This window comes from Sinocyclocheilus grahami, unplaced genomic scaffold (assembly GCF_001515645.1).
Source record: "Sinocyclocheilus grahami isolate Dianchi unplaced genomic scaffold, SAMN03320097.WGS_v1.1 scaffold547.1, whole genome shotgun sequence".
NCBI lineage: Eukaryota > Metazoa > Chordata > Actinopteri > Cypriniformes > Cyprinidae > Sinocyclocheilus > Sinocyclocheilus grahami.
In genome coordinates, this window is record NW_015505726.1 from 1,064,334 (window position 1) to 1,092,122 (window position 27,789).

General features: G+C 37.8%; 2 protein-coding genes across 3 annotated transcripts in view; both read left to right on the forward strand.

Annotated features, from left to right (window-relative positions):
• The window catches only part of LOC107555836 (zinc finger E-box-binding homeobox 2-like), a 14,240-nt gene extending 524 nt beyond the window's left edge, over positions 1 to 13,716 (forward strand). Inside the window, exons 2-9 of the mRNA XM_016238748.1 lie at positions 1,895 to 2,113; positions 5,178 to 5,246; positions 6,225 to 6,413; positions 6,850 to 7,064; positions 8,499 to 8,607; positions 8,950 to 10,514; positions 10,980 to 11,160; positions 12,684 to 13,716. Coding sequence (XP_016094234.1) covers positions 1,895 to 2,113; positions 5,178 to 5,246; positions 6,225 to 6,413; positions 6,850 to 7,064; positions 8,499 to 8,607; positions 8,950 to 10,514; positions 10,980 to 11,160; positions 12,684 to 13,288 — 3,152 coding nt within the window. The 3' untranslated portion in view covers positions 13,289 to 13,716. The remainder of the gene's footprint in view (positions 1 to 1,894; positions 2,114 to 5,177; positions 5,247 to 6,224; positions 6,414 to 6,849; positions 7,065 to 8,498; positions 8,608 to 8,949; positions 10,515 to 10,979; positions 11,161 to 12,683) is intronic.
• A 2,788-nt stretch (positions 13,717 to 16,504) lies between these two features.
• The window catches only part of gtdc1 (glycosyltransferase-like domain containing 1), a 44,062-nt gene continuing 32,777 nt past the window's right edge, over positions 16,505 to 27,789 (forward strand). For both annotated transcript variants that reach the window (XM_016238776.1, XM_016238777.1), the window contains exons 1-2: positions 16,505 to 16,561; positions 23,374 to 23,567. In XM_016238776.1, the coding sequence (XP_016094262.1) occupies positions 23,389 to 23,567 (179 nt within the window). In that variant the 5' untranslated portion in view covers positions 16,505 to 16,561; positions 23,374 to 23,388. The remainder of the gene's footprint in view (positions 16,562 to 23,373; positions 23,568 to 27,789) is intronic.

Here is a 27,789-nt window from a genome sequence, read left to right on the forward strand (position 1 = left end):
ATCTGTCAGACCCATGTGACCTTAGAGGCAGATCATTTGATGGATTGCTTTGAGTGCCCATCACTTGCTTTTCTATCACTCTCTCTCTCACACACACTCACACACAAAGGCAAAGTATCTGCTTGACAGAATTCAAAACATGCATGTTCCTTTTTCCAAAATGGTTTTCAAACCTCAGCGTTTTCTATTTCTATTTGTGTCATGAGAGAATCTATGCAATTACAGTAAAATTAGAACATACTTCCAGAACAAACCATACTGACTTTCTGTAAAAAAAAAAAACTATCTCAAGCATTCACTCAAGCATTCAAGCTATGCCACTCGGAATGTCGATGGCTAGCATATGCTGTCGATAAACACAAGAACAGGAAAATGTGATGTAAAGAGTTTAGTGTTTTGTGTGGGCTTGAAGTCAAACCACTCAGCAGTTCACTATTATTAATATTCAGCCCTGACCTCTGTATTCATCCTCTTGATTCTTTTCCCAGTCCTCCCACTTCTTTCTTTTTCTTCAGAACACTCCCACCATTCAAACTCTGAACGATTGGCCACAGCTTTTTAGCTCCGATACCAGAATTCAGGGCTGCCTTTCGTACCTGCGCAAGACATAGTGAAGTGCTCTTACTATGGGCTTAAAGATGGAATAGATGGCTGTGAGAGCGAAAAGGAATAGATGTGAAAGGAGGAGGGAACAGAGGAGAAAAAAGGCGAGATAAAGTTGCTTTACGTCCAAGGTATACTCGGACCACACAAAGAGCCTCTCATGTCTTACTTTCAACCATTCCCTTTATGTCTCTCTTTTGCTTTCTCTCGCTCGCCTTCTCCTTTTCATTCAAGGAGGGGGGGTCTTCACCCTCGGCCTGAAGTTGCTCCTAAATAATCCCGCTGGTCACACCTCTTAGTTAGAAAGCTTTTTGTCCCACGCCCCTCACCCTCGCCATACCACCTCACCCCAGTCTTTGGTATTCAGCCCGGGTCAGTGCATTTCGACCATCCCTTGTACCCGAGATGGTTCCCCTTTTAATTTGCACCTGTTGTGCAGTTGTCCGGGGGAGCAAATGCAGCCCCACGGATCAGACAAAGATCATATTATGATCAGATACGTGCGGCTAATCTTCACGTCCTCTAGCGAGAGCTGCCAAAGGGAAGCGGTCAGCCTTTTTTGCATGGGAACCTGTGGAAAAAAGACGTCATTGGTATTTTTTTTTTAAGTGAATGGGCTCCTAGGGAGAGATTAGGGGTAGTTAAGGTACGAAGGAGGGAATGGAGCGTTCCACAGCCCAGACAAGTCCATTTGACGCCAACGAACTGGGAAATAGAGCACGGATGGAAGGGAAAGTTGTTCGGGAGAGGGAGAAAATTGTCCCGAAATCAGCAATTAAGTTTTTAATCTAACCATTAGAGAAACTTCCCACTAGTTCTCACTGCTTTGGCAGCGTGCCTCTGAGATAAGGTGCTCTGAGAGCCTGGGGAGATGTATGCTGTATTAGGCAAGGAAAGAACTTCAAATGAACCTGAATGTTAAACTGCTGTTCCCATGATGTAAGCTTCATAGTTTATTAGACCCTCACCACCTCTCACCACCAGAGATGTGCGGGTTTTTGGTTTGCTTTATTGTGTTCTCTCTTGTTGTATATCAAGCAGCAATCTGGTCTAGTGAGGTTTCCATTATCTTGATAACTACAAATTGTTATTTGTTACTGTTTACATACATATATATATATAATCATTTATATTATTACTGGTTAAGAAAAGGTTATCAACACCTGTCTTTTACTTTTTGCCAGGCTAAGTTCATTTTACACAAATGCCTATATAGACAACTAAGACTGCACAAACTCTTGAGATGAACTTAAACTGAAATAATGACACCTGGACTATGTTCTGTCCTCAGTGCTGAGTTATGAAAACGTGGTGGATGCCGGTTCAGGGTCCGATGAGGAGGACAGACTTCTGGGTTCTGAGGGCGAAGGCAGTCCAGCAGGTGTGCCGAGTCTGGAGGCCTCACCCCGGGTAGCCGAAGCCCTGCTCTCCTGCCGGGAGGATGAAGAAAATGAAAGCCAGGATGGGGCAGGAGCCCATTTCTGGTGCCACGGAGACCTGAATGGTTCAGGCAAGAGAATATATATATTTTTCATCAACCTTGCCATTGTCATATCACCAGTACAGAGCAGCTATATTCATTAAGCCAACACCTAGCAGCTGTTTGGCATTTCTGATGTAATGGCAGCTTTTAGACTGTTAGCTCACATTTCTACTTCGGTTCCTTACTTTTGTCACAAAGTAGGTTACACCTAATCTTCAGTGCCTCATCACTGTCTCCACACCCCTTTCTTCTGGCTTCGTTTTGACTCACCCGCCCAAAACCAAAAGCGATCAAGATCACGGACAAGACCCAAGCTAGTGAGGCTTTAAAGACAAATTCTCTTAATTAGGATCGCAGAGCTATCATTTAGCATGAGCGTGCCCTGCTGAAGACTCATTAAAGGCCTTAAATGAAATTTTTAGCATTATGATGGCCATTTACATACATAATAGGCCCACAATTCCCTGGGCCTGGCTGACAGTTACAGAGTGAAGGGAGAACTCATGCGAGTCGCCCGGTTTAAAAAAATTAAAAAAAGAACGAAAAAACCCCGACCCCCAGCAATCAGTCTCATCTAATGACTAAACCATATGCATCACTTAACTTCAGAGAGTGTCACAGTCTCAGAACTAAACAGGGTCTTCAGGGATGTGTCATTCGCTTGAACAGTGTTTTGTTTAGTTGATGTTCACACCATGATATGCTAGATTAATAAACGTCATCTGAGTTTATTTGAAGGCCATGCCTCTGGCAGCGTAGCATTTTTTTTTTTCCATTTTAGTGATTAAATATGAAGGTATGAGTCTGCTTGCTGGGGAAAAAATATTGTGGTATGTGCTAGTAAAAGCAACATCTTAAAAGAGGCTGCATGAATCATCTTGTGTGGTTCTTCCTCTTTTTATCAGTGCACTGTGGTTGCTAGAGAAGATGCACCTCAAGTCCCCTGTATATGTTTTGCTGAGATAGTGGGATTCGAAATTTGACATTTGGAAGTGCTTCTAATTTGTATTTTTCTGATTTATAAAAAAGCAATATATTTTAAAAATAAAATGTCCATTGCAAATTCATTCTACTATCAGTTTGATTGAAAAGCATTTATTTATTATTGTAAAAACAATAATATTGTGAAAATATTTACTAAATAACTGTTTTCTATTGTAATAATGACATTAGATGACAGTGATGACAAAGCTAAATTTTCAGTAGTCATTACTCCAGTCTTCAGTGTCACAGGACCCTTCAGAGATCATTCTAATATGCTTATTTGGTGCTCAAGAAATATTTCATATCATTGTCAATGTTGAAAATAGCTTAATATTTTGGTGGCAATCATGATACATTTCATTTTTATTTCTCAGGATTATTTAATAGAACGTTCAAAAGGAAAGCTGAAATATAAATCTTTTATAAGATTTTAAATGTCTATCTTGTCACTTTTAATCAATTTAATGTCCTTTCTGAATCCAAGTATACATTTCTTTCTTTCTTTCACAAAATTGTTTTATTAAATATATAGTAAATATATATTATATTAAGTGTAGTGTCTGTTTACATCAGAACTTTTCTTTGTTTTACATTTCTCACAAGTCCTAAAAAAAAAAAAATCCCAGACCTTCATTGTGGTATCTGACATCTGGACCCTACTGTATTTATTACTAGACACAAAATAACATGTTGAAAATAAATGATGCTAAGTTGTTACTTTCATTATTACACAATTTCTTCCATCTCACACTGTAATGGCATAAATCACAAAAACTTTTTTTGCTGGATCTCAGTAGGATATGAATGTTCTTGTTTTGTTGCACTTTATAGCAGTATCAGCACTGTAGCTTCAGTATTTGCAAGCATACTTACAGGCTCATTTAAAATAAGTCCACATCAAATTGACTATTGAAACAAAATATAATTTAATTGTTCACCTAAATAAATGTGGAACTTCTGTGTTGCAGTGGTTAAAATCACACCATTACCTCAGGGAGCCTGCAGCTACCACAAGCAGAACTGAGACTCTAATGTAGTTGCCATTTTGTCACTTGATGAAACTGTATTTCTCTGTCATTCATACACAGTTAATTGATTTACTCAAAATTATTCTCTGATACCACTTCAACAGGGTTTTTAGTGTGCCACACATGATGTTCGGTCCTTCGTATGACCTTAAAATATCCCCATGCTAATACAGCTAATCGCTAACCCTCCCAAAGAAGTTTTAAGCCAATGTACCTCAAAGGAAAGCACAATGCTTAGAACTCAGGAGGGTATTTTCACTGGCTCCAGGCCTTGCACGTTTATCTGCACAGTGCAGAAGGAGACAATTTCATCAGGAAGGGGTTTCGCGAAGGCAAGCCCCCTATTAGCAAACGCCTTGTTTCTTTAAAATTTTTAAAGTCTATTAAAGCTCTTGATGCTCAAAACATCCCTTCAAGAAGCATTGCCCTCACAATGATTTCAAACTCTGCTTTGAAAGACATCTCTTAAATGTGGTGAAAAGTGAGAGAATTCATTGACTTTCAGAAGCTCTCTCGGTTGTCATACTTAGATAATGAGGAAGGAAGTGGAAGGCAGTTTTGAAATTAAACAGTACTAATGCAGTGGAAGCGTGTGTGTGTGTCAGGAGTCTTGAGTACCCTTGTTCTCTCCCTGCGTTGTGGTGTAAGAGGTGCTGTATATCCTCCTTTTGAGGGGGAAGCTTATGACACTTGTGACTGCCGGTACGAAGTCACATGAGGGGGAGGAGGAGGAACAAACACAATAGCTGCAGTATATGAGCAAACTCCTCTCAGACCACCCTCCTCTCCTCCCTAAATACCTTGACATGATTTCCAAAGCCCCGCTTACAGAGAAGCGTATCATTCTCTGAGTTGCTGTCAACGTGTTTGAGATATAACTTCCTGATATGTAGGGTGTTCTCTATCGTTGTGATTTTTTTAAATTTGATGTGCTGTCACGTTTATCTCCTTTAATTACAATTTAACATACATTAAACATATTAATTAAAATTGAACTGATAATGGCAGATGATTTTCTGCTGAATTGTTTTTGTTCTAGTTATGATGATCATTAAATAAAGTATTTTCTCTCATTACAGAGGAGCGAAAAGTGGAGTACAACTCCATGAGCCCTGACATCTCTCTCCATGGAATTGGAAATGGTACAGGTGAGATAACTTCACAATATATTGAAATATTCATGCAAAGATACATAATAAATAACTGTATTTAAAGAGTTGGGTCAATGCGGTAATAAAGACACCAAATCTTGAACATATTCATTATGAAAGGTTTCCTATGTAAGAGTGTAATTTCTCTTAAACTATACGTAAATGCATGCTTGGCACACATGTGAGTATGTGAGATAATGTGTGTCTATGGGAGATGGAAAGTAAACATTTTTAAGTTGAGCGCGAGTGCATGGCAAATCACATTTTTCAGCCAAATTGAGTTTAAGGGCAAAATCTAATTTGTTCAGTCCATGTACTTTCAGATTGATTACAAGGAAACAATAACATTTTCATTTGCTTACCCAATTTCCAGTCATCTAAAGAAAAAGTATGATTTAGAATAACTTCTGTCATTTTATTAGTTATCTACCCACATTACCTCATTTTTTACATATATAAAGTTTACTTTTTGTAAAGCGCAGTTGTCTATTCATCCTGTCAGTATCTTTAAGTAGTTCTCCATAAAGCATCCAAAAACCTATTGTTTACGAAAATCAAGTTTAAAATCTTGTTCTGTGCAATTACACATAACACATGATCTGTAATTAGATTATTGGGTCCAATTTTATGTATACGATGAGCAATACAAAGTGAGATCAGTTACCCTGGCACGCCTAATTGCCATATAACCCAATTACCTATAATGCTGGAAATGTTTAAAGCATTTTCAAACATGCAAGAGGATGCTTAAAGAGTGCTTGATGATCAAGCAGGCTCCTATTAGTCTTTGAAGTGGCCATTATGTTGTAACTTAAATAAATACTTCCACCTTGAAAGGCCTTCTAATGGTTTGGTCTCCACTACATCACACTTAAAGTGGCCTTTGTCCTAATGTTAGGCTTGGTCCTTTTCAATGACACTGAGCATCAACCACTGGATTCATTTGTGCTTTTTCTCCCCACTTCGTCTGAGCAGTTAAGGGTATTGATGCCTCTTCAGAGCTGGAAAGCTTCTTTGACAAGACGAAACTGGATGACAGTGAGGGACATGCAGTGAGCATTGCCGAATACCTGCAGAATACCGTTATCATTTACCCAGAGGACCCAGAGGAGGGTACACGACTGGGCACACCAGAGGCCAATGGACAAGATGAAACTGAAAATGGTAGGCATTAAACTATACATACAAATAGGATCTAACTCGCTAAGCACCAAATGCAATTAGAAATTTGTTTAATAACTTTATTATATTATATTCTCAAAGAGACAAAAAATAAAAATATATAAATGAATGCAAAAATCTTTTTGTGGCCTGTAAGAAATATATATATATATTATTTATTTTTTTATTATTTTTTTTTTATTATTATTATTGCAAATTAGGTTTTGTGGACAAAATGCGTATATTTAGTTAGTAAATAATTTTTTCTAATGCTATTTGTATGATATAACTGAATAACATGTTTTGCTGTTTCACTTAACTGAATGCAGTGCTTTACCTATCGTTCTCCCATAGCCTCATATGGCAACTGTTTTTCCCACATATGCTGTTTTTTTTTCTTCAATCCCCCCTCCTTCACTCTGTTCACAATTTTGCCCAGATCTGGCACTGAGGACGCCAGATGCCTTTGCCCAACTGTTGACCTGCCCCTACTGTGACCGGGGCTACAAGCGGCTGACCTCCCTAAAGGAGCACATCAAGTACCGACATGAGAAAAACGATGAGAGCTTCCCCTGTCCCCTGTGCAGTGACACCTTTGCCTACCGCACCCAGCTAGAGCGCCATATGGCCACACATAAGCCTGCCAGAGATCAGGTGAGATGAGGCCCACCTCAATCCGAACCCACACTCATTACTTCCTCATGCTTTTTTTGTATTATAGAAGTCATTGTGAAAGATGCTGCATCTTTCATTCTGAGCCTGTTTACTTGTCCGACGAGAACATGTTTCAGCCTGTTGATAGCTCCAGCATTGAACAAGCTCCTCCGGAAGCTCCTTAATACTTGAATCCTTCACACCGGAGCCACAGCTGTGCACTGTCATACTCCCCTGAGTGTCCGCCCACAGCCGGCCATGTGTGGGCTGTTCTAGCACACTGAGTCCTATAGGCCTGCCGACTTCTCGCATCAGCTGTTGGAAAGGAGTCAACTCAAAAGATGCAAGGAAAGCTGATGTTATTTCTGCCTTTTAGGCTGGTCTCAACATGTGCATGCTGTGAAAAATGCAGTGATATGGAATTATTTTGAAAAGGAAACTCTATATTGCTTTATTACTGAAGGAAAAAGTCTGTTTTTGATGTGGTAAAAGGGCTCTCAGTTGCTTGATAGGATTATAGCAGGATATCCCGCATTTAGGCTTTCAACTTTGAACCTTAAGCATACTTGGGCATGTTGGAAAATAATTTGGAATACTTGCCTTGCACGCTCATCTTACTGGCTGAATCACACTCACACATATGCACACATGCTACACACATATGTGCACCTCTTCAGACTGAATTAAACACGACCAGATGACTTTTTTTCCCGGTGATAGAGTATCCTAATCCTTAAATGACTTTATGTATTTGTTTATTTGCTCTAAAGAGGTATTTTTCTGAAGGCTTTGAACATTATTCTTAGGTTCACCTTGCTAGGTTTAGTTTTACATTTCATCACGTGTATATATTTGCATACACTCATACAGAAAATGGAAACCCCAATACACATCTTAAACTGGCCTATGTGCATGAGTATGACTGAACTTTTGAAGAAAGAACTTCACAGTACTGTACATAGTGACTATTATACGTGCACTTGTGGACACCCACACATTGTTCACAGACCTTTTGTGTCTGTGTGTGGGGTGCAGGGTGAATGCTGTTGTTTTTGTTGTGCATCTGGGGCCCACATTTGAATTTCAAATGGAGGAAGAGCACCTACGTTTAACTTTGAATTGTGAATACAGATGCAGCCTACACTGTTTTAACTAAACCCAGACAACAACTGTTTAAAGTATTCAGATAGTAGTTGAACGAATAAGGTACTAGAGACAAAAGGCACCACCAATTCATCATGTAAACTTTATGCAGAAATCCAAAAACAATGAATCTGAATAACTGTTGCCTAAATACAATTGGGGTCTGTTTTCTGTGTTTAATTAATCAATATAAATAAATAAATATTTATTTCAGCATCAGAATGAATTATATGCGCTTTTGTGACTGTTTTCTACCTGCATCAATTTCTGTAATCTTTCTTTCCTTTGCAGCCTCAACTGCTAAACGAAGGTGCTGGTAACCGCAAATTCAAATGCACAGAGTGTGGCAAAGCCTTTAAATATAAGCATCATTTGAAGGAGCACCTCCGCATTCACAGTGGTAAGTGTTTCTTTGAATAATATGTTAAGAGCCTCCTTTCATAAGTGGCCGTGAAAAGAATGCCAATAATGTATATAATCTTATTTCATATGTCTCCAGTTTGCCTAATGGTAATTCAGTGTGGTTTGGATAGTCTGACTAGATGATGAATATTTAAAGCCATAATTATATATTTTTATTGTAGGATCTCATCATCCTATCAATCATTAAATTGATTGATGGGATGGGGAAAGAAGTTTAAAGCAATTATAAAGTAATTTAATAGGTAAAATATGTAAAAGAACATCACTTTATTTTTGTATTTGAATAATCAAAGTAACTCTTTTATTAATTTTTTTTAAGGTGAAAAGCCATATGAGTGCCCCAACTGCAAGAAACGCTTCTCCCACTCTGGCTCCTACAGCTCCCACATAAGTAGCAAGAAGTGCATTGGCCTTATCTCTATTAATGGACGGGTACGCCATGGAGTCAACAGCAAGCCTGGCTCATCACCAAATTCTGCTGCATCCTCCCCTGGCAGTCCTGCCTTAGCTCAGCTCCGTCACAAACTGGAGAACGGCAGGTCCATGAGCCTCCAAGACCCATCTGCTCACACAGACATCAAGTCAGAGCCCATGGACTTCAATGAATACCGTCTAATGATCGCATCTCAACAAGAATATGGTGGGTCAGGAGCCTTTCTCAATGGTGGTGGTCATGGAGGTAGTCCTCCGGGGATGCACGGTTCATCTCAGAACCCCCAGCAACATCTGGGCATTGGGTCGGATTCTCATCCATTGAGCTATACAGGGTTCCTCAACAACATGTGTGAGGTTCAGAAGGTTCTTCAGATTGTGGACAACACAGTTTACCAGCAGAAGATTGATGGCAACCCTGAAGAGATCTCTAAGCTCAGAGCATACATGAAGGAATTAGGCTCCCAGATGGAGGAGCAGAATCGGGTACTGGCCTCCCAGCAAGGCTTCCTTGGTGTTGGTCACAACAGTCCCACCAAGACCATCATTGACTACACCCTGGAAAAAGTGAATGAAGCCAAAGCGTGTCTCCAGAGTTTAACAGAAGATTCTAAGAGACGGGCTGTAGATATCAAAAAAGAAAGACCCAGCCACACCATGGATCTTCTATCTGAAGATAAAGCACAGGAGAGGGATGCGCAGTACACACCATTCTCGTGTCAGTACTGCAAAGAGACGTTTTCTGGCCCTATTCCATTACATCAACATGAGCGATATCTCTGCAAGATGAATGAGGAGATCAAGGCTGTCCTCAAACCTAATGATACTGTACCAGCTGGCCTCAGGGAGGTTACAGGCATTAGGCAGACCAATGAAAAGCCACTTGACTCTGTGGACCACTTGAGAGGTGAGACACCCTCACCTTTGAATCTCTCATCATCATCATCTAAACACTCACATAGCAGTTCGTACACCCCTAACAGCCTCGCTTCTGAGGATGCCCATGGGGAACCACTGGACTTGTCTTTGCCAAAACAAGTTTCCAAGGCAGAACGGAGGCCAAAACCGAATGGCTTTTCTGTTGACCACAATATCAACTCCTGTGCACGTGAACCAGGAACAGAGCCATTAAATCTGGCCCACATCAAGAAGGAGTTCAATGGACCCAACAGTTTGGGCAATGAAAATCAGCTGGAAAAAAGCTCGAGCCCTATCTTTAGCATAAACCCTTTTGGTGGCGGGCACATGTACACCTCGCTTCCTTCTCATGGAGCATTCCCTCCTCCTACTTTTATGACTACAGCTCAAGCCAGCATCCCGGGACTCAGGCCCTACCCAGGGTTGGATCCCATGAGCTTCCTTCCACCTATGGCTTATACTTACGCGGCAGGGGCAGCCACTTTTGCTGAGATGCAGCAACGCCGGAAGTACCAGCGGAAACCAGGCTTCCAGGTAAATTAAATGTTTTGGTCCCAGGAAAAAATAATTCCCAGTGCATTCCTTTTTTGTCTTAACTCTTTAAACGTGATAAATCACATTCAAAATGAATGTTATCATGCTTTTTGCCAAAGTGTGATTTATTTAAATAACTAAATAATAATAAAAGTATCTATAAATTATCAAAGGTTATTACTTCCTAAAATGTTGTCCACAGAATGTCCTTGCTCTGTTACATACATGAATTTATACGACTTTGTTTACTAAGCTGAGAGAACCCATGTAAGTCAAGCCATATGTCCCTCTTTTTGAGACATCTTCTAGTGATAAAGGCTTATACAGGTTACAGAGATAAGCTCTGTCCAGACTTGGGATCAAACTTGGGGCAGGGGCTGTCTCTTCCTAGGTGGCAGGTTAGGATTAGGATTTGTAGCAGGTTAGGATTGTGTCAAATGTGTCTAAAATCAGTTTCTTTTGCAGGGGGAGCTACTGGACAGCGCAGGGGACTATCTGTCAGGGCTAGAGGACCTGACAGACAGCGAGTCGCTGCTTGCCCGGAAGAAGATTAAGAAGACTGAAAGTGGTATGTACGCGTGTGACTTGTGCGACAAAACATTCCAGAAGACCAGTTCCCTCCTAAGACACAAATATGAGCACACAGGTATATCACATTTAGACAACTCTTTTTTTTTTTACCCTCGTCCATCCCCCCTCCAAGTAATCCCCTTTTATCACATTGTGTTTTTTTCTTGTTTCTCTCATTCCTTTCCTCCTTTAATTTTTTTTATATCTACTTTTTTTCTGTCCATTGCCATATTTTTGTTGTACATTTCAAACCCATGACAAAGGTGTAATGGTTTTCTTCCTTTTGACAGGCTCAAAGGGGAAACATTTTAAAATTAACAGGTGACACCAATGGTATTTACAGCTATAATCCAGCTAAAATGTACAATAATAGTTTCCAATTTAAATGGCAAACGCACACACAACCATTTCTCATAAACGCGTTTTGTACAATGAACCACAAAAACAATCTCACATAGCTTTTAATTTGAGCATTTGGACCACCAGTCGATATGGAGACACATTGTCAGTGCAGTTTTGTTGGCAAGCCAACATGGCGCAGTATGCCAGGTGTGTGAAAGCCTGATGTGTGCGTGGCATTTCTACGCCACAATGTGACCTACCCTCCTGGGGGACTCCTCTCTTTCACACGTTTGCATCATCCTCACTTACATTCTTTGGTCGGAATGCATAGAGAGGAATCCGCCGTCTCGTCTATTTTTGAACTTGATGAGGGGAGGTGGGGAAGGGGACCATCTCAAGTATTGCTGCTATGGAAGGTGTTGCAGGCATGCCAGGGCTATTCATGGCCAAGAATATAGTACATCTGTTCATATGCTTGGTGCTGATGGCGAGTGTGTGGGTTTTTATGGCAAGAATGTTACTGGTGGAATGACTGAATGCCAAATGGCATGTCCCTCCTACTTCACTGATTAGAGTAGAATTCATTTCCTATTTTCTTAAAGTAAACAATGTGAGCCAAGTTGGCAAAAGAGGAAGGTATGCGTGAGGTGAGGAGTTTGGTGTATACGTTACACAAGGCATCACGAGTCAAATGTCTTATCTTAGCATTTTCAATCCCGAGACATGATGTCATAAACTCTGTCAGGGATGCTGACTGCCTCACTTTCACCTTGACTGCCTCATGGAGCGATAATCACCTGATCTTCTTGGCTGCATTCAGAACAGTCACAGACAGCCTCAGAATAGCACCTCAGGACTGTGGCTTCCCCCTCACCTACCTGCACTGTTTTGGTAACATCTAAAATAAACCTGTGAGGTTTGTCGCTACTCAATATGAAGGGGTTTTCAGTTAGGATTTTTTTTTTTTTACTTTTTTTACCCAAACTAATCCCTAACATGAAGAAAAATTATTATTATTTTTTTTTATATAATTCAATCATAAGGTACAAGTAAGGAGGGATATGTGTGTTTACTTGAAAGATGTGTCTTAGCAATATGTACTTAATATGTTTTACCTTACATTTGATGGTAATGCAAACAATGTATTGAAATATATTTGAAGTTTGTGCATCCTCCACATAAGTTGCTTTTTATAGCTTTAAGATGTTATGGATGCTGAGCTAACCTGTTGGCTCCTCTCTCTTTGTGTCTCTGCAGGAAAGCGGCCTCACCAGTGCCAGATTTGCAAGAAGGCCTTCAAACACAAGCACCACCTCATCGAGCACTCACGCCTACATTCAGGCGAGAAACCCTACCAGTGCGACAAATGTGGCAAGCGCTTCTCCCACTCTGGCTCTTACTCGCAGCACATGAACCACCGATATTCCTACTGCAAACGGGAGGCGGAGGAGCGCGAGGCCGCCAAACAAGATAGCCACGACAATGGCGGACCCTTGGAGCCCACAGAGCTCCTCATGCGTCGGGCTTACTTTCAAGGCCTCGGGCCCCTGGGCTTTTCGGATCCAGAGGACCAGACCGAGGACATCACACGAGAAAACACCATCTTGAGAGATGGTTCTGAGGGCAGCGCCAGAGAGGCAGAGGAGGCATATCCGGAAGTGACTGACAGGCAAGAGACAAGGTTGGCTGACGAAGAGGAAATGGAGACTGAGGGCCAGAGATTTTACACTCAGAGCCCTGATGGGACAGCAAAAGATGAGAAAAAGAGCAAAGTAATGGGAGGGACAGAGGACGAGAGCTCGGAAGAGGGGAAAATGGTGAGCAAAAGAAATCCTGACGGCAAGAATGAGGATGCTGATTAACTACTGCATTTTGGAATAAGCTTCCTGTATTCTATGTTTTCTTTTTCCCTCAAGCTTGCATCGCGCCCTTCTTCCACCCTTTTGAAGGGACTTTGAGCCAGATTCTCATTTGTACCACACTGCCACGTCTTGGTTATCTGAGCGTGCGCCTGAGGCTTGCACTCATCGATATAAAGAGTGGAACTCCAAAATCAGGCATCAGAAACTAGGCTGGAACATGAAGGAATCCATATTATGCAAAAATACAAGTGGTAACGATTGTCAGAATACAAATAAAAGAAAGGTTTTTAAAATGTACAGAGTTTTCTGCCAGAAAGCTGTGCGGTGCTGATTTCCGTATAACTCCTGTGTTTCATTGTGGTCGTAGCACAAACCTGGAAATTGCACTCTGAAAAAAAAGAAAAGGATTACAAAAAAAAAGGAAAAATGAAAAAACAAAAAATATAATGAACAAAAAAACTCTTAGGTATAAAAAAGCATTGCCTATATGTACTTATACTGCGCTTGAAGACGCAGTAGTGTGTCAGTGTTATATTTCATTATCACTTACTGTGATACCCTTGGTTTTACCTTTCTTTTCCTGACCAGCCATCCAAGTTTTGGCGTCTCACCATGGCTTTTTTTTTTATGAAGCGACTTTAACTCAATAATACCTATATGATTCTTAAATGTACAAAGTCTTAAAGTTGGCCAGGGGTGGATGGAAAGAGTTTGGGTAACTGTAATGACGAAGGCTCATTGTATGAGGCGACGTCAGAACCCCTGTGTTTTTTTCATTCGAGAAAAGCCTTATATGCAAACCCTTCCACCTGTGTTTTCTGCAAGTGCCATCCTTATACAGTATAAAGCGAAGTCAACTAGTGTTCTCTTTGCACCTGCTTTAGTATTAAACAAAATATTTCACCTTGTCGTTTGAAATACCTACGTCAGTATTAGTATATCTAGACTGCAGTTGTTTAGTTTACATATTGTTTGTGCAATTTTCTGTATTTTTTTAAGATCATCTGTCAGTATTATCTTGGTTTGTTTTGTTTTGTTCAATACAAAATTCATTTTTATTTTAAACTACCATTTTATTTATGTGACTCATTTTATATTTCCTAATTATATTTATTTCATACTGTAGTGTACAGTATTATAGTTCCTTGATATAGATATATTTTAGTAAATAAGGATCCTTACAAGTGGAGCAAATTTTACGTAAAGAGAGCATTTATTGTATCTGGAGCAATTGCTGTGAATTGCTCATCATACTACACTTACCTGATGAAGGAGAATCTACAATTTGGGAACTTTTGATACAATATTGTGAAAACACTGTATTTTTGACTGAAAGGAAAAAAAATCCACTTTATTCATCTTATTTGTTTTTCCTTTTTTTCCTTTTTTTAGCTACAGAAATAAAGGGGGGCTGTGGTTGTTGGGATTTTTTGAAATGTCTGTTGAAGTATAATTTAATTTTTAATTTGTAATTTCTCTTGAAAATGACCTTGCTCGAATAAATGTAGCCCAATTTAATTTTGAAAGCCTGTGTAACATCTCACTTAACAAGTCACTTCAATTTCCTCACAATCTGACAGACATCAACACTTTTAATTTATTATTTTAAATACAAAATAATAATTCCCATATATCCAGGGGGGAAAAATTCAAATAGTTGGCAGTTTAGTATCTTTAATGTATGCTTGTGTGTGTGTGTAATAAGTAGTGTCATCCATATTATAAATCACCTCCATGAACTGGAGAAAAATAGCTATCAGACTTTAATATTCCCCGGTATCCTTTTCTGTGCTATCATTTAATTAATTACTGGAACCTTTACCTTTTGATGTGGATTACACATAGCAATATAATCCACCTTATCAAAGTCTCTCACAGTATGATAGCCTTCTATTAGTCTCTTTGAAGTTGAATGATGTTGGGTTGCGCTAAATTAACATCAGCTGCAGGCTGCCAAACTGGCTGTGAAGTCTCGACGTTGGAACTCTAAGGAGTTCCATTAACCATGACCTTGCTAATTTTCTCAACTCACATACTCATCACAAGTTTAATTTTCAAGGAACTATTCAAGACACTTTTCTCCCGCCGGGATGTACAGTCCATTTCATTTTAGAAGCTAAGGTTACTGTATAAAAGAGCCCTAAAATTGAATTGCATAGTATGCATAAGCTACATTCTTTTGCAATACACATGTTCTCTGCTGTACAAAGTTTGATGGGTAATGTATAATTTGGAAAATAAATGCATACGTAGGAAAACCACTTAAATGTGTATATGTTCTGACACTGAATGATAATATTTGGGACACTTTCCATGAAACAATATGGTAACTATAAAATGCAGATTCAATTCAGTGAAGCAGCAGTTTAATTGATCTGGTCTGAGACTGTAGCTGTAGTTGTTTCCATTCAAGTGACTATCTGAAGGGACTGTTGTGAATGCTGTTGACCACACTGTACTTTACCTACACTGACCTCTGCACACAAATCACATATTAAACACAAATCCAAATAAATAAAAGACTCAGTACATTTATGACATTTATATTTTAAATATATTAAAATAACTGAACTGACAGTAATTAATGAGACATGCTATATATCCAGGTTCAGTGAAAAATGGTTATAATATGCTGGCATAAATAACTGTATAGCCTATATATATATATACATATACATATATATATATATACAGTGTAAAAACCTTTTAGTTTTTATTTAATGATTGATTTATTAATGAGAGTGGTGCTAATACTACAGTATATATATATACTGTAGTATTAGCACCACTCTCATTAATAAATCAATCATTAAATAAAAACTAAAAGGTTTTTACACTGTTTGAAGGATGAATAAATAAGCTTTATAAATAATTGAAGATGATAAGGAAATGCCACAACTGTCTGTCAAAATCATTTATGGTCATAGCTGGCCCAAGCCGATCAGCTGGACTACCAGCTGGTGGGTCACAGATCAACCTTTTAGACCTTGATCAAGCTGGTTAGAGTTAGTAGACCACCTTGGACCACAAACCAGCATTTTCCAGCATAAACTTAAATTTATTTTGACAAAATTCTAAATTAGTTGCAATAAACAAAATATTTTTTATATTATAAATTATTAATCCATAGTGAATAAAAAAAAAACTCAGTTCACATTACGAAGTGTAAGAATGAGCACATGATGCCTGCAACGACTTCACGGTACCGCGCTGGAGAGCGTCCTCACGCATAGTGACGTCATGACGTAAACACGCGCCGTCTTTCAGGAAGAGGTAAGAGTGAATTAAACACGCTAATGTATGTTGGTTTCTGCCTGCTTAACTGGCTTAAAACCTAGCTACTGAGTGCTTATCTATCGATCAACTAACAGCAAACATGAGTATATGCAGCTGTGCAGTCATCGATATGTTTCTTAGCGTCTCTTGTCTTCTAAACAAAAGTTAATTGGTTCTCATTGCCGTGTCTGTGATGTGAATTAACGTTAAGAAAAAGCAAGAAAACTAAAGAGTAGTCGTTTGTATGAATGCAGCGTTATAGCCCTTCATACAATGGCCCAAATTGTGTTTGTATGTGTTTGCGTTAAATGATATCATATCAAACCAAGTTGAATTTTTCAATCAATGTATTTCACACAAACAAGTTAGATTTGATTTGAAATGATTAAACAATTCAAAAATAGTATATACTTTCTGGTTGAACATTATTGGAACATGTTCAGTTATTGTGATGAATTACACCTATGGTTACTATACAAAAAATGAGAAATTACCTCCATTTGGTTAAGTAATTTTATTAGCAAAAATATTTAGAAAAGTGAATTTATTTGTGTATTTAAATGATCCATTTTATTATTGCACTGAAATTAATACATTTTAAAATGTGGCTTTAGCTTCTTTGTGCTTTTTGTATGTTTGCTGAATAACAATTAACAATCAAAAAAATCATTTTTAAACGGCAGTCAGATTTTTAGCTGAAGTAAGAAATGCATTAAAAAGATTATTAATCTAAAAATTATTATTAATCTGTGGTCAAAGAAATGTTAACAATAATGGACAAATGCAGATAAGTGAGACAAATGAGAGTTAACACAAAATCTAATGCATTCAAATATTCCAGCTTTTATTTATTTGGACCCAACAATATTTTACTGAATATCACAGCCTTTGCTCAAATGCTGCAATATGATGCAGAGTAGCTGCTTCAGATCTTAATTCACATGGTTTCAGCTGGACCAGCTGTGTTGTGCTTGAAATGAGTCAGAGAGAGGAAATGAAGAATGTAACCTTGAAATGTCACAACGCTGTTCTTGAGATTTTTGTCACCCTTTTATGCGTTGTGTTTGATCCCTACTGTCGTATTGATGAGAGAAAAGGTATAGAAATGTACTTTTAAACATCTCTTATAAACTTTTAAACAATTTACCTTCCCTGTGCCGTAATTTTGGCCAAAAATGCGGCAAAAAGACAAAAATAGGCAGCAATTTGTGCCTTTATTTTAGTGCACTTATTTTGATCTGTTTACCTATTTGATAGGTCTGTTGTGCTTAATTCAGTGACTAAGTAAGAGATATTCAAGTCCTTTCTGTTTGGTATGGAATTATGCGTTACCGTATATGACCCATAAATGGAGGAGAACCTGTGTGCTGCATTACACTTTAAGCAGGAAGCATATCTTACCCACGTATGGAAATCACAGAACTGGCTTTATTGACGAGATGAGCATTAGGGGTCGACCGATTATCGGTATCTGTCATTTTCAAAACCGATTCGCAGATAAAATAAATTAATTTTGAAACGCGCTATTTGGCTCTGATGCAGCCTGTCATGAGTCCGACCAATCAATGCGGAATTCACTCTCACTCCGAAACCGCTTGCTAACTGGAGCTGCTTCAGTAATCACGCATCAGTTGTCTCTCAAAGGTAAGGCAGCAGCAGACGTTGCTTAATTTGCAATAAATCACAATCCACTTACGTTACACTGAAGTTGCAAAATCCTTTCTGTTTGGTATGGAATTATGCGTTACCGTATATGACCCATAAATGGAGGAGAACCTGTGTGCTGCATTACACTTTAAGCAGGAAGCATATCTTACCCACGTATGGAAATACATAGACATGGAAAGCTAATTTGAAATGTGGGTATTTTTGGTAAGATAATAACTAATTCCAGTAATCTGTATAGATGAGTATTTGAGTTAGAAATTGTAATTCTCGATAATGACAAAAGAAAAATTCAGCATTGGGATATTTTCCAAATGCAGTTCATGTAGCTAAATACCCTTTGGAATTAATGTCATCCACATATCCAGTTATATTTTTGCCTGTTTGAGGTATCTCCGAAACCAAATTTTCCATTTATTTCACTTTAAAATAATTTATTTTCATTTAGGCTACATTTTTGGTTGTCTTGATAGTTTAAACAAAGCTCTTTTGAACTTCATTTGATGCGCTTCATGCCTCCCATGTCTGTGATAGAGGCCATATTCTGCCATCTTATTAAATCGCTAACAGTAATAGACACAATTTTCTTCTACTAGACACTTGAAATTAGCCCTTTATGAAATCTGGAGGAAATTTTCTTTCAAATGACCTGTTCAGGAATCAAGCGTTTCGCTTTTGTCTTGTTGTGTCAAGCCTGGTCTAATTCAGAATACTGTATTCTGTCACCTAATTGTCACCCATAAATGATAAAGAATCAGGTTAAACTCTTCAATTCATGGCACATGATTACCGTGCCCGGTGTTTGGCTCGCTTCATCTCCGTCAGCCGAGTGTGCAGTGATTAGCATGTAAGCGCTAGCATGTAATTACAGAGCAGCTTCCTTTCCTTTAATGATTACCGTTAACACAAAGCCTCTGACGAGGTGAATGAGGACACGGCTCACTCTATTAAAAGACAGAACAGACACTTGGATGGTCTGAAAATGTAATTCGTTTAAAATGTGAACTTCCTCTCGCTTCTCTAACGTGAGATCAAAGGCGTTTATGAATAGTACTTTGTGCCCTCGGTGCATGTGGTGAACCTTCTGAAAGTGGCAGTGTCAGTCTGAGCACCTCGAATTAAAAGGTTTCAGGAACAAATGACTATCATTTTACAAGGCTTAATAGTGTTTTAGTTGATTGGGATGCCACTCAGTTCAGCAGAGACTGTCTGGAGGTTGAAGAATGTGTGTTGGCAACGTTCATTAGACCAGTTTGTTAAACAATATCATTGCAGAAAAGCTTTTTTGACAGTTATTTCATGCAGCTTGAGCCGATTAAATTGTATCACTCATATTCACTAGCAATTAGAAGGAAATGGAAGTTAGGTGGGATAGTTTTTTTTGTTAATTAGCCTTTTCTTGTATTTTACCTCATTCTGTTTGTTTTTAACAACTGTTAGGGCATAATGTAAAGGTTTTCACGTCTTAGGCAGAGTAGAATCATAGCCATGGTATTTACAAGCCACAGTATTTGTTTGTGAAATATGAAATCATCTGATCTCTTGGATTGCAGCACATAAAACAAACATCAACTGCACTTCGGCAAATGCAAGCCATAGAGACGGCCCAGTGTCTGAATTTATGAGCACAGTGAACTTTGAAAGAGCTCCACAGTTTGCCCACTCATTCATGACCCAGACTTTATGTGATGGCACTAATATTTTTCCCTCCGTGTGTAGGTTTCGCTTTTTTAAATTTGAGCAGGCAAAATGTTGTGGAAACAAAGCATGTTAATACAGTGTCTACTTGATCTCTTATTGTGCACTTCATTACAAAACATGCCTACCAACTCTCATCTGTCGTGACTTGACTCGTTTGACTTTCAACAAGAGCATCTCAGTGCGGTACATGGGTCAATAAGACATAGGAGTGTTTGCGATAAAGAAAAGGAAACATCTCTAAACGCAGGCTCTTAGAAATGTGTTAGCATTCACTTTCCTTGAATATGTGTGTGCATCTTATAATATTTATATTAATATGATTTTTAGTACTTAGTAAACTTTTTTTTCTCTGTATTATAATTTCAGGACAGTTGAATCACCGATTTTTGACTTTGTGCATGAAATCAATTTACTTTTAATTTAGAATTTTTATTTTAATTTTTTATAAATCGACCATTTTTTTTAAAAGTCCAGTTTATTTTGTTGGCGTTTTACTTTGGATACAATTCAGATGCAGCACGGTCAGGCTCGACCTCATGTTGTTTCCTTGTATCGCGCGAATCTAATTTCAAGTGATCAGCCGCGGCTTTGGTCTGCAGTGTGGGAGTACATAATCAGATGTTTCATTCTGGCTGAATTAGCCCTCCAGAAAGACCACATCACTTTAAGGCCTCCTCCTGCCCTGTCAGAGTCCATCGCGGGTGATGACGCAAACACACACACATTCACACACGCATACACACTCAAGACATCCACGGATGGCTAGAGGCTGTTAAAATGAGGTGTTGAGAGTTGGCTTACACGCTCCAATGCGCCATGTTTCTGGGTGCTTGTCACTGGGCAGTGCCATGCTATCCGCCCCCCTGTACTGGCACTTATTGGTGCCATTGGTAGAGTCACTTTTACTGATGGGTTTAATCGTCAGGATTGGTACTTCATATGACGTCTTCGTGCACTGCCCCTGCGGATGTATCAGCTGCATCCCAGGGTTTTTTTTTTATTTTTTGTTCTCCGAGGCTGTCTCTCTCTAAAACTGCCTCTTCCCCACTATTTCAAGAGCCAAAGGAAATCCTGTATTTCATCTGGAATAATGCAGATTAGATAACGGCTTGTCTCTTCAGGGGAAAAGTATGTTTTTCTATGAGAAAGGAGGAAGGAATATCTATGGTTAATTCTCTGGGTTATCAAATGGGGAGATTTTGTGCCAGGCCTGTTTGTTAACCCTAAGCCTATTGTATCATATTTCATCTGCTAATTTCTTAGTCCTCTATGTTATAAATGTGACCAAAACTTTGCTGAGAAACCTGTTGTGCACAATCTTTAACATGCCTTATGTTTTCTGATTGTTCATTTATATTTTTTAGCATGTAAAAAAAAAACCTACAGTGACAACTTATATTAATATGCACTTTATGTAATCTGCACATGCTATTATAAAAAAAACTATCAGAAAGCTATCAGAATTTAATAATGACTTTTTGATCAGAGAAATATCAGCAACTGTACCAAATTGAATACTTTTGCTCCGTTTGGGCTTTTTTTCTATGTTATACTGTATGAGCAAAAAAGCCTGATATATCAAATATGATACTCAACAAACCAAAAAAAACAGGCAACATTTTTTAATATTTTGTATAAATGTTCAATAAAAAATATATGTATAATATACGCACACATATAGGCTACTGACTATGTTTTCATATGTCAGCCTTTACAGGTTTAATTTGTCTTCAGTGGTAATACATTTTTATCAGGCTTTTTATGTATTTATATGAGTAATATGCAGTATAAATAGTTCAATTTTATAGTATGCCAATTTATTCTCTTCTTTTATTTATTATTTTTTTATATATGGTCATGACTTGGCAAAAGGTTAGCGTGTAAATTAAATTTTTCATTCTGCCTTCAAAGGTATTTTGTGTAAATCAGTATAAATTGAATCCCCCACTCTTCTGTTATGGTGTTGTTATATGGTATCCCATTGATTGAAAGGAGTTAACTCTTACACAGGCGAGCCTTTTGAATGCAGTTGAGCAATGACTCAGCATCCATCGATAGTCATGATGGTGCTGCTTTCAGTCGAGAGGTCGGGCACTGCGGGGTTTCCCTTTCGCATGAACTGTGTGGGGGTCTGAATGAGGCAACATTAACCCCTCACTTTCCACTCCATCTTGAGGTTGAATGCTTTTCACGCCCTACCTGTGTAAAATGGAGGCACTGAGGTATAAAGGGTAGAGGTAAATCACTGTGAGAAAATCCCACTCAGTACATCCGAGCGATTGGAAAACCCCAGCCTTTCAGGTTAGACGCTTAAACCTACTTAAGTTGTTACATTTGCAGTTCCCTGTTGCAAAGTTTTGATTCGTTTTCACAGTTCTGCTTGCTATGAAATGCTGTGCTCAGCAGGGTTTATCACATGGCTGTTTACATGGAAAAAAAAAATCATGGTCAATGGCCGCCACAAGATACCTCTAAAATTCGTAGAAACAAATTATTGTCATTTTGAAGTGTCTCGAGTGCCATTTGACAGCATCAGCTTGTCGTCTGCTTAATTAATTCAGTGTTCGGCAAGCTACTTTGCAAATTTGGAATTTAGCTACAAGCTAACTACATAAAGGTATTTTATATATCTGTTTAAAAAGTAGTTAGCTACTACAAGTTGTTAACTACATTCAAGCTATGCATAACTGCAAACTTATGCATAACAGACATTGCAATATATTTACACAAATTAGCTGTATTTATCTGCCACATAAACGGCAAGGGGTTTCTGAAAGAATGACTCGCTCGCTTAAAAACAAAACGCCTTGATTTATACAACAGTTGCAAACATGGTGATAGCAGCCTTTAACTAAATATTACTCCATTGAAAATAAGACCTAAAATGTTGGGTAGGAACGTTTAATATATATATATATATTTTTTTTTTTTTTTTCTGTGTCCGAATGATCCAATTCTCTAAAAACTTCCCAATGCTACTTGAGGATGAGCTTTTGATAGCATGAATTAATTCTGCAGTATGTACACGATTCAATAATTTTTTTGTCACTACATGTTGCTTGCTGGACAGGGTGGTTTGTCGTCTTATTGAAGAAGTGAATTAAATTAGTAACGTCGCTTGTAGTTAATTTCTGCCCGACTCTAGTTATCAAAACAACAATCGAATTGAGAGGTAAATTTCCAAACGATCATCTGAAGTATTTTTTTTTGTTTTTTGCTGCCTAACTCATTATGCACTCCAGCTATGACTTAACTGTGACACATATATGATGAAATTCTATGTGATTCGGAAAGTACTGTATGTTTGTGAATTTTGCCAGTGCGATTATTATTAACACCCTCTCCACTCTGTGGTTAATAATCATAGTTTTTTTTCGGTCTCCTTTTTTAATGTGAGTCATTGAAATGTGATATTTATTTTTTTTTAATTTTTTTTTTTATTGGTTGGGCCTGTATCCATGAGTGTGCTTTTGCTGGAGGCGTTCTATGGTGGCTCCCACAAACAGCTGGTTGATCTTCTCAAGGAAAGTGTTGAAGACTGTGTAAGCTTCACTCTGCCTGCAAAGAAATGGCACTGGAGGGCCAGAACTTCTGCTCTGTACTTCATGCAAGCAGTTCCAGCAAGTTCCTCGTACAGGTCAGATAAACATATATACGGACATACAATTGCTTTACACATAAACATGTATTAATTTCATTGCATTAGATTTGGCCATTTACCACAATTTTTGACATTTGCATGACCTTAAATGTTGTCAGGTTAAGTATAATTGGTGATTAACTCACTTACTCAGTTCTATTGTATCTCTTACGTCAAACATTTGTCATCCCCCCAGTCCCATACTTTAAAGCCACATAGCTGTGGTTTCCGCATTACTGCAGAGCATGGCTGAGGATAGTGTTGCTATACAGCTCTGGTGTATAACCAAACTTGCAGAAGCAAGAACTTTCTGAATTTTAAATCCTGTCCAGATCTAATACATTTCTGCATTTCTTGTACAACCTTCTCAAAAAATTATGGAGCATACTGTGTTTTGTGTGTGTGTTTTTTATTTTTATATAGCTTAGCGATTCTCTGAGAAATGTAATCAGGATAAGAATGTTTGGGGTTATATTATTTTATCTTTGTATTTAAAAAATGATCCTCTAACATTAACATTCTCAATTCTTTTTCTATTCTTTCAACTCTTCTTTCTTTATAAAAAAAAGACCCTCTAACACTAATATTCTCTATTCTTTTCTATTCGATCTTCTTGTTTTCTTTATTATAAAAAAAACTAAAAAAAAACCTTGCTACATTTACTGCATTAGAATGCATTACTGCAACTGAAAATTATTACAGCACTTACATATTGCTCTTGTTTGTTTTGATTCTTTCTATTTGCCTCATTTGTAAGTCTGCAAAATGCCTATTAAAAAAATAAAATAAATATATATATATATATATATATATAGTTGTGCTCATAAGTTTACATACCCCTTGCAGATTACAAAATAAGAGAGCTCATGAAAATTGCATGTTATTTTTTTATTTAGTACTGTCCTGAATAAGCTATTTCACATAACAGATGTTTATATATACTCCACAAGAAAAAAAAAACTGAATTTATAAAAATGAATCTAGGGCTGTGCAAAAAAATCGAATGCGATTTTCATGCTCATCTCGTCAGTAAAGCAAAATCTCGTTCATAATCGGCAATGAATCGCCTGCGATTTTGCGTAGCTTGTCAGTGAACTATGGCTCTGTGTAGTAAATGCCACTCCATCTGAATCACAGAACTGGCTTTATTGACGAGATGAGCATTAGGGGTCGACCGATTATCGGTATCTGTCATTTTCAAAACCGATTCGCAGATAAAATAAATTAATTTTGAAACGCGCTATTTGGCTCTGATGCAGCCTGTCATGAGTCCGACCAATCAATGCGGAATTCACTCTCACTCCGAAACCGCTTGCTAACTGGAGCTGCTTCAGTAATCACGCATCAGTTGTCTCTCAAAGGTAAGGCAGCAGCAGACGTTGCTTAATTTGCAATAAATCACAATCCACTTACGTTACACTGAAGTTGCAAAACACCTCAATATTATCTATGCTTTCCGCGATGCAGAAAATGTGGACGGAATCGTGGAATCCAGTCATATAAATGGAATTTACAGTATGACGCGGAATGTCACGGAATTTGTCAAAGTTTGGATGAATTAATCAAAAGTAGGTCAGTACACTTAAATAGAGTCGCGATATGGACTAGTGTCTGTAAATATTAAGCCGCAAAAATACTATTTATGTACGAATCCTGCATGTTCTGCGTGTCTGTGTATGTAAATGGCGTAGACGCGCGGTTTTATTTTCTACACATACAAAGTATGCGACGCTCGTGGTGATTTCAGCTTCTGTCGTCTCACTACATGAGGACATAAATACATGAACAACATCTCCAGAACTGCTCTGACTCCCTCTGAGAGTCACTTCATGATCATTTGACAGTTTCATTTGAGTAAAACTATTGCAGTGTTTCCCACAGACTTGTGGAGGGTCGGCGTGATTTTGCCAAGTAAGACATGTTCCTGGATCAACATCTTTTGTTAAACCTGGATCAACATTACTGTCCAAAAATACAGACTTAACCCAATCCCTACCACTAAACCTAACCTTACCCATAATTTATTCCTAAAATCAAAGGGAAATGATAGCTTATTAACAAGGGTGTAGTAGCACCTAATCCTGATTGTAAGCCTAAAACTGACATTTCCTGAAAAGTTATCTCTCAATTCTGATTGGTTCATTGGAATGATATTCCAGGATCAAGAAGGATGATGTACTTGGTCAAATCACGCTCACCCTTGTGGAGGCATATATATGCAAATTCATTCTCTGCCAGCAGGAGGCGATGTTGGAGTGGTAGAGATCAAGGTTTCCCCAGTAACGCTTTACACAAAGCAGCACTCCACTCACAAATGCTGCTTTATCAGATATTACATGCAAGATGAAATGAAAATGACATCCAAAATTTTCTGAAGACAGTCGGGTTCCTTCAGAAATACAGTGATATAAAAACAGCTGCACAAGGTTTCAATTTTGAAATGTGCAGTGCTCCATTTACTGCATTAGAATGCATTACTGCAACTGAAAATTATTACAGCACTTACATATTGCTCTTGTTTGTTTTGATTCTTTCTATTTGCCTCATTTGTAAGTCTGCAAAATGCCTATTAAAAAAATAAAATAAATATATATATATATATATATATAGTTGTGCTCATAAGTTTACATACTAGTATGATATGCATAATACTACTTCAACAATTATTACAACTTTTGTTTAAAAGAATAATCACACAATACGCTATTTCTTCCATGTTTTAATTTTAATAGTAAACCCTTTGCCAAAAAATAAAGTTTAACTCTCATTTGATTAAAAGATAAATTAAACTGATTTATGCCTTCATTTGCACTGTACTGTAAATTAAAACTAACTGAAATGTCTAGTGGCACATAGGCCAAGACATTTCAATAGGCTATTGAACTAAGTGTGCCTGTAAAAATAGTTGCAGTCTTCTTAACAACTTAAGTTAAGTAGCTACAATATAGCTATGAAGACAATTAAATTATTTACACTTATTATAAAAAAAAACTGAATTTATAAAAATGAATCTAGGGCTGTGCAAAAAAATCGAATGCGATTTTCATGCTCATCTCGTCAGTAAAGCAAAATCTCGTTCATAATCGGCAATGAATCGCCTGCGATTTTGCGTAGCTTGTCAGTGAACTATGGCTCTGTGTAGTAAATGCCACTCCATCTGAATCACAGATAAAGTTAATCCATTGATGTGCATTAGAGGATGAATTGAATAGTCACCTTACTATTGTAGGTTATGTTTTAGTCATCACAAAATAATTAAAGAGTTATTATGAGAGGTTGTGCTATTACACATATATTTCTAACATGTAAATTATTGAAGCCAAATACTTACATTTCCCCAAGCTGTATAGCTGTAGTACAGTATTCATAGGCTTAATCATGAAGCATAGAGTGGCCCCACTTTTAACTATATCTTTATATTACCCTTATTGTAGATGGATGCACAGAGGAAGATGAGAGTATAAAGTGCAGTGTGGGAGTACTACACTGAACCAACACCAGGAAAGACAGTTTTTGTCAGAGCCCTTGTTATTCTTAATTTTGACATACATTTTTTTTTTTTTTTTACACAAGACATATATATTGGTTCAAAATATCGGTTATCGGTCTACTTGACCTGTAATAATCGGTATCGGCCCTGAAAAACACACATCGGTCGACCCCTAATGAGCATGAAAATCACATTTGATTTTTTGCACAGCCCTACTTGAATCTTAATACTATGTGTCGTTTCCTGGATGATCCACAACTGTTTTTCTGTTTTGTGATAGTTGTTCATGAATCCTGCATTGGTCCTGAGCAGTTCAACTGCCTGCTGTTGTTCAGAAAAATCCCCCAGCTCCTGCACATTCTTTGGTTTTCCAGAATCTTCTGCATATTTGAACCTTTTCCAAAAGTGACTATGATTTTGAGATACATTTTTTCACACTGAGGGACAGCAGGCTTTTGAACGGGGTCATTTTTATAAATTCAGTTATTATTTTTTCTTGTGGAGTATATAAAAACATTTTTTATGTGAAATAGCTTATTCAGGACAGTACTAAATAAAAAAATAACATGCAATTTTCATGAACTCTTTTATTTTGTTAAAATTATTAACATTTGCGTATTCTGCAAAGGGTATGTAAACGTATGAGCACAACTGTGTGTGTGTGTATATATATATATATATATATATATATATATATATATATATATATATATATATATATATTTATTT